The sequence below is a fragment of the Plectropomus leopardus genome, chromosome 16 (assembly GCF_026936395.1).
Source record: "Plectropomus leopardus strain MGB_pleo_1.0 chromosome 16, ASM2693639v1, whole genome shotgun sequence".
Lineage (NCBI taxonomy): Eukaryota > Metazoa > Chordata > Actinopteri > Perciformes > Serranidae > Plectropomus > Plectropomus leopardus.
Window position 1 is genome coordinate 20,571,253 of NC_142191.1, and position 16,914 is coordinate 20,588,166.

The window sequence follows — 16,914 nt, forward strand, 5'->3', positions numbered from 1 at the left end:
AATGTCTTTTTTGGACCAATGGTATCACGTGGCAGACCTGCAAATTATTTTTACATGGTTCGGCCATTATGTTGAATTGACTTCAAAGTCTAGCGCACTTCCTGGTGGCCTGGCATCTACCGCTAGCTCACATAGCACCGCTGAGCTAACGTTTCAGCTCAGCCAAGACGATGACATTTATGTTTCGATCTTGCGCTGTAACTAACATGAGCCTCTCATCCATGAGTAGATGCACACTTCCTTCTGCGCGGTACAGTTGGCAGGTGTAGTTCAGTGGAAAGAAGATATTTCAAACAACAACTCACACCAAAACAATCTAGATTGATAAATTGCACCACAAGTAAGAGGAAAATTTATATTTTTGATCTTGTGGTGAACTGTTGCTTTAAGCATGATGTAGGCTAAAGAGTTAACACGAGATCTTGATGTTCATGCCAGACATGCTGAAAGCTGGACTGGCTCAAAGACTGCATTGTTCTTTATTTTGGTTATAAGCTTGTTAATAAAACAGACAAAGAAACAAAAAAAAAATCCAACCAAATAACACATTCACGTTTCGTTCATGTTAATATGCAAACCAAAAGTTTTCGGCCATTACAAGCCAGGCTGCTTCTTAGCAATAAGCACATCCTGCTTACCCGTTTTATGAATATGGAGAGGATTTTCCTTTCTCCTCAGAGTAATTCCAGCTTAAATTTTTAACACCCGTGGACTCTAACAAGCACTTTTTTTTATCAGCAGGAAACTTTGTCATATTAATCCTTCCTCAATAATGTAAATCTCTTAATACTCTTACTGACTTTGTGGGTGGTTGCTTTTGTCTGTGAAAATCTGATTTAGCGCTCCGTGTTTATCTCTTAACTCATTTTTAGAAAAGAATATGAATTATAAAAGGGCCAAGTGGACTGAAAAGAACACCACTCTGTGCCTTCTCAAATTATTTTTGTGAGGTGATACACGGATGAATAGTTTCAATTCATCAAACACACTGAATGGTGTAAAATCTGCATAAAAATTAAGATTCTGTACCAGTCTGCAAGTTATCATACTGCACAGAGGGACTGGAGCTGCAGTAAATATTTAAGTGCTGTATTATTTTTTTCAACTTGGACAGATGCGTAAGAAATCCATTTCTAATGGACCATAAAGTATGACTAATGTTTTGGATATGCATATTACAATTTACTGTGGTAAATGGAATTAAGCCCCTTTATTGTCTTGCACATAATATTTTTATTGTCTCAAATACAGAAGGAATACCCTTCTACATTGCTGAGGGTTCAACTGAAATTGCATTACTCAGTTACAATAATTAAATCGGCCTTAATTTTAAGCTAAAACATCTGTATGTGAATTTGTTTCAAAACAAAATGACGGACTCTGTGATGACTAACATGTGGAGACTGCTATATGTTACAGAACCACCACTGTGAAGCATCACGAACACCTGTATCTGATGTAGTGGTGGGGGGGTAGAGATGGGAAGATGATTGCAGTATTAGTGGTGTGGGGTTTAAATACGATGCATTTACAATAAGCATTATATCCATAAAAGTTGGGTTTTATTACCGTGAACGACATAGTACGTGAGACATAAAATGTGTGTTTGTTTACTTTTTTGGGCATATCATACCGTTTGCACATAAATAACTCTGCCTGTTACGTATAGTGTTTTAAGAAAATTTAGTTTTTCTCACATGCTTCTACTGTACAGCTCTTTCTGATGGGGAACTGAATGGAAAGTGAAACATATCTATGTTCTCTTCAAAGCCAGACTACATTGTCCAAAACTGTAATTTCACCTCACTGAACACAGGAGCTGCTGGTCTACCGCTGCCTCGATCCGTTAGCTGGTTTGTGTTATAGTGTGACTTTTGTGTTTTTAAGGGTTCATTCTGATTCACCAGAGTCCCACAATAAGATAAACCAACAACTGATTGAAGTAGAGGTAGTCCAGCAGCTCCTATGTTCAGTGAGGTAAAATGACTGTTTTAGTTAATGAAGAGTGGCTCTGAAGAGAGCATTTCAGTCTCTGTTCAGTTCCCTGTTGGAGAGGGCTGTCTGTTTGGTAAGAACTGAACTGGATAAATGAGATTTTAATGATGCTGCACGAGTTGTGTAAACTGTTTTTGTGTAGTTTGCAGTTGTTAAATGCAGTACCCTTTTACTTAAGTTCATCAAGATTTTCTTTCCCACTTTTATTATCTTCCTCCCCCAGTGAAGGCATGCAAGAAAAATAAAGTTTTCCTCACAAATTCATATATATTATTAATGTACAAATGGTCATTTGGGTGGTTAAGTATTCCTTAAAAAGATACGGGCATTTATCAGGCAGGGGGAGTCTAATGAAAGACATTAGCAAGTTGAATTTTGAGAGGTGTAACATCCAGTGTTTTTTGGATTTTGACACACACTAAGTCCTAAAAGTCAGGATCTGTCTGCCTTTTTTGACTTTGACCAATATTTTCAATCTGTCTCCACCCCAACTTTATGGAGCTACAAAATAAACTTGGCAGAGTTTTTAAGTTCTCTATACCTACTTGTTGTTGTGATTCTAGGCATGTCTCCGGTCGGTCCTCCACTTTGCTCCAGACTCAAATACCTCAACATCTATTGATGGATTGTCACAAAATTTGACAAGTCTTTGTTTCCTCTCAGTATGAATTGTAATATCTACAGTGATCCCTTAAGGTTTTATCTAGCATCATCATCAGGTCATTTTTGTCTTAAACCTTAATGACTTAATACCCTCAAAAGCATGACATTCCCATCAGTCTTAGTTGCAGTCTACTGAACTAAGATGGTGAACCTGGTCAACATCATACCTGCTTAGCATCAGCATGTTAGCTTTCTGTCAGCAGGACTGAGCTGAAAGCATGGCTGTAGACTCTGAGTCTTGCTCTGATCTGTATTTAACCTTTACAACGCTGCGAGTACAACAAAAACAACGTCATTTTTGCTCTGAGAGTTTGAATGTCCACGTGGCCACATCAGATGTTAACGTGACCTCACTCCAGACTGATCTTATCCTTGGAGTCTGAATGATTTATAACATGCCATTGCCTGTAAAAGCAGCGTTGTTTCTCTCCACCAGGTTCGATGGTGGATTAAATGTGATTTCAATTCTCCAGACTGCCGACGAACAACAGAATTTGCCAAAGATTTGCCGAAATCTAATTATGCTTCCATCAAACGACTGAAACATTTTTTTTTTGATGTTGTTCACATTCACCAGAAGCAAAATGATTTGAATTCCCCTTGCTTTGGTTTGTTTTCTTATGTATCTCCAAGAATTGGTGTGTTTGGGTTCATGCGTGCAGCTGCTGTCTGGATCTTGGACATGATAAACAAAAACAGCCACCAGGCATTTTCATTTTTGCATCTGTGTGAGGAGAGAGGCAGCCATGATTTTTAACAAAGGTAATTGCAGGAAATAGTCAAAATAAAGGAAACACCATCAATAAGTCTTAAGAGTTGGACCACTATAGGCTCTTTTTTGTGCTCTGGTGCAGATCCTACAAGTTTCATAAATGCATCAACACCAATATACTTTCTAGGAAATCCTATTTTTCAGTGTTTTGCTTGTAATTGTGAAGCATGCTGTTTCCATTGCCACACCAAGAGGCCGAATTGAGTTGAGAAGTGGTGACAGCGCCAACCGCAACCAGTGATTCACATTGTTTTCATTTTCATCCGCCCCCACATTGGCCACTCACGGCCTGAAGAGACAATATCATCCTGAAAATATTCCACCTCCATCAGGATAGAAACACTTCACCATAAGGTGATGAAGGCAATCGCTCAGAATTGCTTTGTATTTTTTGGCATTTACACTACAGTGCCTGCTAAGTGTTTCGGTCTACCTGAAAATATGCCAGGAAATTTTCTCCTTCATAAAATACCAGAGCAGCCAGAAACCACTCACTCAGCCTTGTGAAATCAAAGATATTGTGAAAGGGATCTTAAAAGGAAAAAGTGCAGCATAAAAGTTGTGTAGCAGCCACTCCTTTAAGAACTTGACACAAGATAATATGGGCTGCACAAATGTACTCTAGTTTAGCATCTTCAGAAGAGCAGTTTGTAAGATTTAGGGTGATTTAGCAGCATCCGGTGGTGAGGATTGAAGATTGCAACCAGCTGAAACTTCTGGTTAGAGCTCCTTTCAGTGTTCATTGTTCAGGAGGTTTTTGACAGGAGCCAAATTATCCACAGAGGTCTTTTTCTCACCCAAACAAAAGGACCTGGTGACTCATACCAGCAAAACACTGAATAAAGCAGTTTTACAAATCAGCATTTCTCCTGTGCTCTGTGGCTCATCACAGACGTGTGAAAAAATATGGTGCCACACATCAGTTTAGTATGAGCTGGCTCACACTATTGGACAAAGATTTTGGGTAACATTAAGTGAATTTTTTTTTCTTTCTTTTGATGAAAAGGCCGATTTATCCTTGCTTATAATTTTATTCATGTTCATGTGTATTTTTAGGCATATTTTAATTTGTGAAAAAAAGTAATTTGGCGACCCCCCTCTGAGGAGCCCCTGTTGAAGACTCAGGTCCTGAGTTTAGCTAACTGGCTGTCGGCTCCACCTAGTTATTAATCTCACAGGCGTGAGATTAATATCGATCGTCCCCTCCAACCCTCAGCAAGAAAAAGAATAAGCCCATATCCAAAAATGTCAAAACCATTCTGTTAAGATGTTAAGGCCTGTTAAGATATAATCATGCACCTCTTTGTTCATATCTGAAATACTGATCATATAAAAAGAGGAAAGGCCTACAGTGTTCCTGCAAAATATTAATAATACTTTATTTCATCACTTTAGTGTGGCATTTCAGTATAGCATAGATCTTTATCTGGTCTTTTTTTTTTTAATTATTATTCTTTCCAATGATTACTGTACACAATGTGTGACTGAGATGACAGAGAGAAGAAATATTTTCGACACTGGGATTATTGTTCGTGCTTCAGCATACAAATTGTTAGCAGATTTGCACAAACAATTTTTTCTTAACCAATCCATTTTGAGAGAGAGTGTGATTAAGTAAGTGTGTCTCGTCGGGAGTCAGAAAGCTGCAAAAAGACTTTCCTAAATATTTCCAAAACAAAATACTGCCTGTAGCAGATTGAACTCACTTTTGAGAAATTGTGCTCAGAGAAATTCATAGGCTCTAAACTGTGAATATCTATCCATGATTTAAACTCTACTCATGACCCTGACCATTTATGACTTTACCATTAATTTACAATAAAACAAAACAAATGAAATTATATTTCTTTCAAATAAAAAGTACAGTTCAAGCAAAAATATGCTATCCACTAATTTCTTTATGTTTGCCAAAATGTAAAAGTGACCTGAAATAACATATCAGCTGTGTGTTATTAGTCTTATAAACAGTCGCTGTGGGGCCACTTCACTGAACAGCTGAGTCTTAAAAACATACCTACAAACTGATAAAGAACCGTATCATAGTGTCCTTTCAAAGAGAGCAGGTTTAACCCAATGAGCGATACTGTACTGTGAAGAATGTGACCAATTTTCAGGTCTTTTTTTAAAATCATGAACTCAGATACTTTACATAAATGAGTTTCCATGCACAAAGTTTACATATCACCCTGCATTACTCATGGTCATAGGTCTTGCCTATTTTAAGCCAGAAATGCTGGAAGCGGAAAAACATTATGATATCCTGGCTCCAATTTGATCTATTGTGTAACTTGTGTTTCCTTTTTTTTTTTTAACATTGCTTAGGGTGTTGTATTATGACCAAAAGACTGGATCATTCAATTGTAAGACTTAAAAAATATGAATGATTTGTATGGAAAAACTTTGTCAACAGCAGAAATTCAATTCTGTGTCTCACAATGAACAGATGAGTGCAGGTTAAAAGGGAGGTCGCCTAAGGCAGGTAATTTCAGGCCGACTCTATGTAGAGTGGAGGTAAAGTGAGGTAAAGTGAGGCTGCAATACCGTCACTGTCAAACAATGCTTGTTGCAACCCCAACAGCAGTCACCAAAGCTTCACAGGGCGTCGCAAAGCCTTTTAAATTTTAAGGTGTAAGAAAACTTTTAAAACATGTACAGAAGGCCTATATCTCAGCATTTCATTCATTTCTTTGAAGAAACTAGATGGCATTATTTTATTTTAATTTTTAAAGATTATTAAAGATATAAATTTAGAAGAAATTTCACAGGATGAGGGCACGGTGAAGAATTGAACCAATGGCCAAGCGTCTGAAAACAAAAAACCCTATTGAGCTGTGGTGGACAGTTATGAAGTGCATGTACTGAAGTACAGTTTTTTTTTAGTATCTGTACTTTACTTGAGTTTTGATTTTGTTTTTTGTAAATGTATCACTTTGACTGCACTGCATTTGAAAAACAAATGTACTTTGACTTCACTACATTTCTATGAAGGCTCTTGTTACTTGTTACATTTGCTGTAAGGTCAGTGCATGATTGTTGCAATTGTTGTATTGTTTTATCTTTATATTTTCACTCACATACTAGTTTTATACTTTGCATTGTAGCATAAGTTTTACATTTTACACACTCGGCACATCATCCATATTATAATGTGCCAAATGTCTAATACTGTGTTTCATACATTTATATTTTTTACATACTCTGGATACTATACATACTTTATTTTAAATGTGTAAACATTTACATACTGTGATAACTGTTTACTCTGACTGTATTTCTATTTTCTTTTCTGTATTTTTTATAATTATTTGTGCTGTAACGAACCACAGTTTCCCCTCAGAGATCAATACAGTATTTCTGACTGTGACATACACGGCAGGTCTGTCTGCATTACCGCCGTGTGGACACTAGATGGCGCCACAGCACACCGGGATATAAATATGTTTCGTAACGTCCAGCAGTCGTCGCTAAAACCTGCAGCTTTTCTTTGCCAAAATCTATCCCACAATCCCCACTCACCGGCGGTGTATTCATTTGAATGGTACAACTGTGAAACGCTAGCGGACCTGCACACAGAGTTGCTTTGGAGTTTAACCAGTTTTTCACGATTTGGATTTTACACACCTGAGGAGACCTCGTGTGTCTCACAACATGAACAGGTTGGTGTTTAATTGTATGGTTTGAATGGTGAAAATAAAGCCTCGTTTATGAAGCCATATGTTGTCTGAGTTGCAATGCTAACTGGCTAGCTCGCATTAGCGGCCCAGCTAGTTACTTTCAACGTCTCCGTGTATCCTTGATAGTTGAGCTAACCTGTAAGCTAACAGTCAAAGCTAACTGTTGCTGTAGTTTGCTAACCAGCTAAGAGCATGAGCTAACTTTAATCTGAGAGACGTAACAAAATACTCTCCTTCAAACTGTCCAGTAAAGTGTAGCAAGACATACTTGCTACTTAAAGTGTAATTAACACAGTGACATTTGTTGCCGCTCACCTAGCTAACGTTGGTGCTTGTATCGTAGCAGCCAACGCCTTTGTAACGCAAATATAGCGTTTTTGTTTTGTATATCTTATTTGAATGTTTGCGTTTAGTCTTTTTTTAAATAAACCTGCTGCGTGTTAGATCGCATGTTATGTATTTGAAGCCACCCTGTGACTTTTTAGGCCACGAAAAGTGGCTTTGACTACTGCAACATGTTTTTTTCACCCTGTTTTCCACAATTGTTTGTCCAACAGAGTGTATTTCTATGGAGGCTGGTGACTTAAGCATGTTTGGCTACGAGAAGTCTTGAAGGTGAACCAGAATACATCCACATGGCTTTCTGCGATCCTGCCTGCATTTTTCTGCTGGAAAGATCATGAAGCAGGTATGGAGATGTGAAAGCAAATGGCATGTGTTATTGTGTAAATACTTGTGTTTCTTTAATCCTGGTGACTGTGAAGTACAGTTCAGTGGTATTGTAGTAGTAGTTGCCTTATCCCCTATCCTTTTGTTTTAGGTGGATATTATAAATAAGGAAGAATTAGATAAAGAGAGGTGAGTCTCTGATCCACGTTTGTGGGATTCATCTAATAATGATCACCCACTCGCTCTGTGTCCCACAGATCTTTCCTCTCAGTCACTGGACCTTTAAGGCACCTTTCCATTACCATTATCACCATGTCTGTGGCTTTGAAATGTATGGTCTTCCAAACTGTGACAGCTTTGCATCCGGCTCATGTCGACTTTCCTCTTGGCAGATTTCAAGTGCATTACAGAGTACACAGCCCAGGCAAAGAGCAGCGATTGTCATCTTGCAAGAGGAAGGGTTGTCCATTGGTGGAGGTGGGCTTAAAGCTGCACCGCAGAACATCAGATGTAGGCCGTACCCGTAACCTCGGCATGGCCAACAAAGAAAATGAGCTGACGTGCTCCGATGATGTGCGGGGCATGCACTACTATGACAACTGTGGGCTCCCTGTGAACTCTGCAGAGGCCTCCAAGATGGCAGGGGCCAGCTCCAAGTACAGTGACTTTACTGAGGTGAGAGTTAAAAGAATACTTCAAACATTTAATATTTTATTTAAGTGCAAGGTTACCATTTGAACAGTAACTCACTATTTGTTACGTTGAATTCATGAAGAAAATGTTTTTCTTGCATGCCTTCACCATGAATGAAAAATCCAAAATATGTTTGTTATTCTTGAAGCGGGGCCATGATTTACAACAGCAAAACTATATCAAAACATCAGCTTGCAAATTCTCCACCAACACATGCAATTTAATTCAAGTCTTATTTATCCTGTTGTATGCTCGGTAACTCCCAAACACCTGCATTTTTTGCTAAAACAGTATGATTTTAAGATTTTTGGGGGGCTTTTTGCCTTTATTTTAATAGGACGGTTCAAGCATAAAGGGGGGAGATAGAGGGGATGACATGCAGCATAGGGCTGACTGCCAGAATCAAACCCACGGCTGCTGCAATGAGGATGCAGCCTCTGTATGTGGGGTGTCCACTCTACCAACTGAGCTACTGGGCTCCAGAAACGATATGATTTTAAAGACTTCCGCCTACCTGTGCATGCTTATTCCCAGGCACACCACTCGGCTGTGCATGAGACTGTTTGTACTGACATGTTTTCAATCGTACTTTTTAAGCGAAAATGCATCTGTCTGGGAAATCCTGAGCGTACGACTGGATGAATTAGGCTTGAATTATACTGTACGAGTTGTGTGAGTTTACAAATGGATAGTTTGGTATAATTTTGCTGTCCTGTTTACTTCAGTTGAAGAACAATGTTCACCTTTTTTGGATCCTTTGCTCACTGTAGAGGCATGCTAGAAAAACAAAGTGTTTCCCCACTAATTTAAGGTAACATGTAGTCAGTAATTGTTGCAAAAATGCCTGCTTGTGAATTAAAAAAAAATCAATTGTGAAATTATTTCATAAGCTTGATACAACTGGAAACAACAACATTTGTAGACTAAATTTCCTTTGTGCATTGTTTGTGTTGACATATAGCTATCAAAGGACCATGAAGCTATGACTCATGTCCTTTTTGGAAGGAACCTACGACTAAAAGTTGCCCAAACACTATGGCGAAGAAACGCCAGTGAATTAGTGGCCTACCTAATAAGGTAAATCAGTAACTAACAGCTAATTCTGGTAGTTCTGGTAGTTTGTGTTCATTGCTTAATCACATAACATGCTTCACCTTTAATCATTTGTTGGATTCACAGAATTCAAGACACAGGGGTGCTGCTTGACTGTTTACCTGTCCTAACAAACAAGTGAGTCTCATCTGGGTGTTTTGCACTGTTGCTTTTTAGTGATTCAGCTTCATCGCTAATGACTGGACTGCCAAATACTGCAAACCTGTATTGAACAAGATCATGTAGCGTCATTAGAGCTGCAACTAATAATTTTTTTTATTTATTAATTCATATGTTCTTTTTCTCCAATAAATTTGAAAGTTTGTCAAACGTCAGAAAATGGGCAGTATGTGTTGTTGGAAGCCAAAGGGACAGCTCTCTCTGTTTGTTTGTTTGTTTGTTCAACATATAGTCAATTTCTAACCACATACATTTGAGAAAAGCATCATGTCCTTACTTTTCAGAAACTATAATCATTGAATATTTGGCATTTTTGCTTGATAATCAATTGTTGATAAACTTTTGTCATAATTAAATTATGCTTTATGATGATATCTTTGATTTCAATATTTAGATCACATGGTATACATTTTAACAGCTCAAAAAGTTAAATTTAACATGAAGTTGGAAAATGTATAGTTCATAGAGAGGAAAATTCCTTAGTCCTAAGCGGCCTCTTTTCTCTTATGTTTACTTTGAAGATTCAACAGTTTGTGCCTGCCCACATTACTGGAAATTAGCTCACTTTCTTTCTTTGTTTTTTCTTGTTTCTCATCAGCCTTCAAACTGAAGCACCATGTTTGTCACTTGGCTGCTGCGTTGACCTCATGCCCCTTGTGAAAGTGATTCTTGCCAGTAAATATGAAGAGTGAGTGTCACTGAGGAATTGCATCCATGTTTTTAACAATCCTTTTGACATTATATTTTAAAACTACTGAGCTAAAGGCAATTGGATGTACTGCGTTAGTCTTGAAGGCAGTTCTACAGTCATCCAACGAGCTGAAGTGAGAACTGATGAAGCCTCTTGGATGAGTAATGACTTGTCTTTAACGTAGCACTTTTAACTAATGACCTGAAAAACTTTCATAGACATCTTTGACAGCATTTGACAGACTTCTCTGTGTTTACTGTCTTTTTTACAGAAACATAATGGTGGGTTTACACTGGGTTCAATCCGTCATCAGGAAATGGTGGCCAGAACTTTCTAAGAATGAGAAAGGACTGCGGGACAGTTGTTTGGAAGACAGGTGAGCACCGCACGCCTTAATACAACCTAATAGTCCCTCTATGACACAACCAAGATTTTAAGAGTTAAAACTGTTTTCAAACCTAATGTCACAAGGTTTTGATTGTGCACACATCTATGACAATGACTTAAAGACATACTATGCAAGATTTATCATTAACAAAATGTAGAAACCCACACGCAGATAATCCCTCTCAATCATCTCACCAGAAGGGTGTGGTGGTGTATTTATCTGCAGACCCTGCCCTGTGCCTCCTCTTATTTTCTTCTTATTTTGCTGTGTTCAAGATGCTCCTGGCCACAAAAGAAAACTTCAAAAATCGTGGACACCATGCAGAAAAAAAGAAAATATAGCAACTGAAATGCCAAGCTGACAGAACTCGCTCTAAAATGACACTGAATCTGAGTTGGTTTTCACTTTTGCAGTAACCGACAATTCCTGCATAGAATAACTTAAACTGTGCAACCAGTGAACAATATGCAGGATTTATCACACATCTATTTATTTGTGGCGGGCCACCACAACTAAAACATCTTCTGCCACAAATAGATTTTTGGAGCTGGAATTTTAATTTGGAGGGCTACAGGATTATATATATATATATATACACAGTTCAGTTATTTATAGCGCACTTGGGGCAGTAACGGCGCAGCAGAACGTCGGGCACATTGAAAATGTAACGCTGGAAAAGCTGCTAAACTGTACAGTGAGATCTGAGCAGGAGCCAGTTAACCACCAAAGTGTAACACATAAAGATTCAGGTGAGCTGGCCTGATGAAAAGATGTCAGGTTGAAAATAAACAGAACTTTAAGTGTTTCACAGGAATGAGAAATGACGTTGACTTCCAGATAAAATACTGTATTGATTATTAAGACGCAAATTCAGTGTGTGTTATGAAATAATATATGAGTGTTTTGTTATTTATGTTTGTTCTATCCTTTACGAACATTGTTTCTACTTAATATCGCACCATGCCCCCTGTTGCATCCTTTCATTCTCCTAAGCATTTGTCCTCCACTGGAGTCCAGGCAAACATGCTTGCCTTTTTGTTGCATAACTAGAATACACAACTTTGTCAGAGCAGAGTTTACTATCAGCTCTCATCACATTGCTGTGCCTTTTCAAGGGAAATTCAAAATGGCACTAAAGCTTAGGTTTAGTGAATTTCTGCCAGTGTGTTCACAGCCTCCATGATTTGCCTAGTGCTTTGACCTACGTGCACGTGCTTATAAACAAAGGAAGTTTGTCCTCTTGAACATTGAAAACCTTTTTTATGTGCCTCACGTGTGAACTGAAAAAAGTGTTCTTGTGGTATCATAATGGGTATGAAAAAGTTGTCACAAACCCTGACTCATACAGAAGAATATATTTATGAACTCAAACGGTTGTCTTGAAGGTTTTTCTTTTTTGTTTTTTGTTTTTTTCACGGATAGAGTAGATGGTGTCGTGCTGCAGAGTTTACCATGGGCATATTTTGAGTTAATAAATCAAAATTTTCAAGAAGTTATGTAGAGCTTTGCAAAGGCACTGGCTTCCAGTCAGACAGCCACTACTCAATGAAGTCTAGCCAGCTACTTTTTGACTGTATATGAACTTTCAATTCTGATTAAATAGTTGTGATTAATAAGTTACGACCACAAGCCTCCACTATCGAACAATGCAAGCATGATGATTGAGGAGCATGCTGATGTGTCTGTATCAGTCCCACCCCCACATGCTCTGCATGGATGTGTGTACGCTCAGCTGAGGACTTACATCCTGCAGTAAAAAGTAAAGAACGGAAAATCAACCAATATCAGCAAATTAATTGATGTCAAAATACATTAGGAATTACATTGACTGCACAGACAGGGGACGTCCTCATTAGATGGTCTACTTTGGAAAATAACGGTGGCAGCAACTTGAAGATGGGGCAATTAGCATTAAAAAGGCCACCAGAAGTGCTGCATTTTCCACATTCGCCTCACAGGCGTCAATGGGTTTAATGAATGAATGAATGAATTATCTTTATTAATTTTTATCAGCAGAGCTTTCACTGAGATGCTTTGCAAACATGCACTAAAAACAGGCAATTTTGTTAAAGTAACAGGTGTGTTTCATGAGGAAAATGTATGCTCAGTCTCACACTGTAATGTTACAAGTTTTTAATTTTTTTGTCCACCGAGTAATTATGCAAACCAATGTTATGTCCTGCAGTAATCTTTATGATCAAGTATCAGTGTTTTTTCACATTATACATTTTATCCATTCTTTGTATTTTTGGTGATCCTGTCACTGAGTAATTTTCTCCTGCTTTGTGTATAAGGAAGTGAATGCTTATTTATAGACCACACCTGCTCACTGACCATAGGTGTGGAGTGTGTCAGTAGGAGAGAAGGGAGAGGAACGCTGCCACCCAGAAGGAGGCCTGAGTGTAGTGGAAGTCAGCAGACTGTGACAGGTCTCTAAGAGAAGGAAATTGTCGGTCAGTCGATCGAGTATATTAGACAAAATTCTTAGTTAAAAAGTTCTGAACAGTCAGGACGATGTGTGGTTTTGAATATTAATAGCTGTTTACAGACTGTGTGGGCTAAAACACACAAGAAGCGTAGTTCTGCTTTACAATGATTCACTGCAGGTTGACTATCTGGTAGGCAAACTCTTCATAATATCAGGGTCCCCATGGTCACGAAAAACCAGGAGAAATCTACAATTCTACAGTCTCATTTTTAAGGCCTGTAAAAGTCCCATTTTTAGTAAAAATCATTGAGAGTTTTGGAAAAGTTGTGGAATTTTGTCGTGTAATGAAATTAATAGTTACAGTAATCTTCTGAGGAAAATCTTCCATGTGTTGTAACATGATGACATCTTTCTGTAAATTGACTGTTTAGATAACGTAGCTGCTATATCCATCGACTTAGGGCTGCACGATGTACCGTTTCAGTCAACATTGGGTTAATAGTTGTATTGAAGGAAGTGCAACCTCAAGCAAGACAGATAAACTCAAATAATTTGCTGCTAAAGATTATAGTACAGTATATATTTAGGAATAGTGGCATTAGAATGTGTCCAAATTTCAGCTTTTGGGGCTGAAACTTTACTCCGGCGGGACATGCCCCCTTACACCCCTAGCTGGTTGCTTTTCCCCACTGGCTGGCTGCTCCGTGTCCCTGTTGAACGCCCCGGTTACTTAAAAACAATCATTCACATTCCTAACTTCGGGTTTGAACTTGGAGGGCTGGTAGCAGATAGCTGTTGGTGTTTGGGTTTCCACAGTCACTGATCGAGGGGTCCTGTGTGCACTCACCCTATGTTGCAGATAGTAATGTCTGTATGTTTATTGCAGGAATATTGAAGTCATGAAGCAGCGGCTGAAGGACTTGTGGAAGGACGGAGCCCGGTTGTGTTTGATTCCAGGATCTACGGGAGAACTGGCAAAGGTGAGACAGATGAGATCATTGTAGCATTTATGAGGTATGGTGCAGTAGTCAGAAAAGATTTGTTAGGACTAAGAAAGTTATAGAAAATTGTTTTCTTTTCCTTTTTTTTCAAAATATCTTGAATCTTTGCACAGGTTTATACGTATACAAATCAAAAGCACGTGTGCCCAGGGCCTGTGAGTCGCACACAACCCACCCAACCACACCTTGAATCAGAAAAGCAAAACAAACACTCATAAAACAAATAAAAGCAAAGTTAAAAGTGAATGCACTGAACACTTATGGAGAGGCCACATCTAGCTTAAAAGTCAGTTGTTTGTAGTTTTAACCCCCAACGATTTCATCCTCCTCTCTGTTAATCCACCTGTTTGATAATGGTGATAAATGCAGAGTTCCCAGAGCTTCGCTAAGCTTGTCTATTAGTCGCAAGAGGCATCACTTGAGTTTGTTTTTGTTGGCTAAATTTTGTATTAAATCTCAAACTGAGTAATTTTGGGCTACTCCTGTAGGTACTATTTTACTATTGTTTATACTTTCTTGTATAATATCAAGAGTTAATTATGCTTCTAAAAACATTAATAAAATAAATAATAATTAAATATTTTTTGCATATTCTAATTCCAGTGTCTTAATATTCTTACGAATTTAAAGTTAATTGTTTTGGGGTTTTTTTGAAAGGGTGTACTTTTGTGTTTATGCTATTAAAAACACAAAAAACAAACTAAAAGAAATGAAAAAGCATATCAATCCAGAGAGGGCTCAGTGTCTTCTGACAGGTTTTCAAAGAGCCTTTAAGGGAGTCTCATTTTCTGAAGTTTGATACACTGTAGAACATCTTAAATCCCTCTTTCATGTTTCCATTTTAAAAGAGTGAGACAGCAGCAGGTCAGTAAAGTTGTGAAAGCCAGAACTTTATAGCGCTATGAAGAACTTCGGGTAGGACGCCAAATATTGCTCTGAGTGGATTAGGGTGAATGAACATGTTTGCAGGGATCCTGCAGAGTTGAACATATTTTTGTCCAATAGTGTGGTAGCCTGGGAGAGTAATATTAACATATGCACGAGGTTAGGAGGTGAATGTATATCTGTGCTAATGTCAAATTGGTGTAGTGGATTCTGTTCAAGCCATACTTTGCACAAATTGAGGATGAGAGAAAATTGCTGTCAAATGGCATTCAGCAGCCTTCAAATTTAGATTATTCAGATGTTCAGTGTCAACCGTTGTCCGATTTACCCATGTAAAGATTTCATGAAGTGCTTGTTCTTTCATTATATATATTTTTTTAACTGAAGTGCTCATTTTTTCCTCCCGTTACAGTCAAATTAAATGAAAACAATTCGAACAGAGTTGAATAAACATCCTCCTGTAAATGTTTTCAGATGAACTGTGTCAAAGAGATACAAGCACTCCTGTTCTTTCCAACCTCTGTTGATTTTGGGTGAACACAGCCAACCACTCCCATCCTAAAAAAAACCTCCGGGTCGCAGCTCAGTAGCGCAAGCTTTTGTAACATGAGTTGAGTTTGTATTGTGGTTATGGTTCATTTGTTTCCATTTTCACATCCTGTTTCCTTCTGCCACTTGATGTCATGTTTTGAGAGAATTTACTGATTCAAAGCTTCAAGTATTGGTTGCAGGAAGCAAACTTAACATCCCTTTTTACCCGTCGCATTTTATGAAGTGCTACAGTATGTTATGTTTCATTCTAAAATCATGGAAATTTAGCAGCAGAATCTGCGTTTTAACTGTGATGTCTTTGTTGTGAAAAAATTATGTAAAACAAAGATTAGTTTAATATGTGCAGACTGTTTGACTGGCTGTGACGACAACTGACGTTTTATCTCTGCTTCGTGTTACAGGCCATCGAGTCTTATCTATCGCAGCTGCTCTGACAGTCGTCAGCGTAGCACTCTGAGGATGTGACCACTACTGCCGCATCATGGCTGTGTTTTGAACTGATAATGACACCAGAAAAATGGACTGGTTCATTCTGCCACTCAAACCTCTTTCTGGGACTGAACTTGACAATTCAGACAACTCCCTCAGTTCGAGCTGGAGACTCTCAAGGAGGGCTGAGAGAGCCTTTCTGCAAAAAAAGAAGAAACAACACAGCAAATGAGTGCTTCACATTGAAGTGGACCGTCTGGTGAAGGGGCATATTTAGTGGACCTCCATGAGACTGGGTGTAACGTCGCTCTATGAAGTGCCAAGCTCTTTGTCTCTCTCACTACACCACTCTTTGCCATGGAATGCAAATGCACTTGTGGGTGTAATAAATGCTCCGCTGTTTTTAATGTGTTTTTTTGCGCCTGGGTTCTCCGGAATCAGGAACTTGAATCTGCATCGGTCTTAAGTTATTAGAGCTCCTCCTGTTTTCATTTTGCCTCTTCATATGACATTTGACTGTATAATGTAAATTGTAAAAACAAGTGATTCTTTTAAACTTCTTTTAAATAAATTTGATGAAAATCATGAACTGATTCTTTTTTCTTTTGTTGTTCTTATATAGATTAAAGGTACAATATGAATGGCCTGCTCAGTGCTGGAGAAATGAACTTCAATCTGGCTAAGACAGATTTTTTTTAGATATTAGAACAAATTTCAGCAAATGAAAACGGTTACAGCATACCAGATTTATGTAAGTAAATATTCATAAATGGTATTACATTTTGATCTTGCTAAAATTAAG

At 38.2% G+C, this 16,914-nt stretch overlaps 1 protein-coding gene across 2 annotated transcripts; it reads left to right on the forward strand.

The window, feature by feature from the left end:
• The first annotated feature begins 6,885 nt into the window (after positions 1-6,885).
• On the forward strand, positions 6,886-16,697 carry katnbl1 (katanin p80 subunit B-like 1). Of its 2 annotated transcripts, XM_042502895.2 has the most exons (10): positions 6,886-7,086; positions 7,662-7,792; positions 7,925-7,962; positions 8,166-8,448; positions 9,428-9,543; positions 9,646-9,696; positions 10,337-10,426; positions 10,701-10,805; positions 14,132-14,225; positions 16,085-16,697. In XM_042502895.2, exons 2-10 carry the CDS (start codon positions 7,784-7,786, stop codon positions 16,115-16,117), a joined length of 819 nt encoding a protein of 272 aa, XP_042358829.2. In that variant the 5' UTR covers positions 6,886-7,086; positions 7,662-7,783; the 3' UTR covers positions 16,118-16,697. The 2 variants fall into 2 exon arrangements, with proteins under 2 accessions (XP_042358829.2, XP_087945524.1); XM_088089398.1 differs by lacking the exon at positions 7,925-7,962.
• Positions 16,698-16,914: the final 217 nt, after the last annotated feature.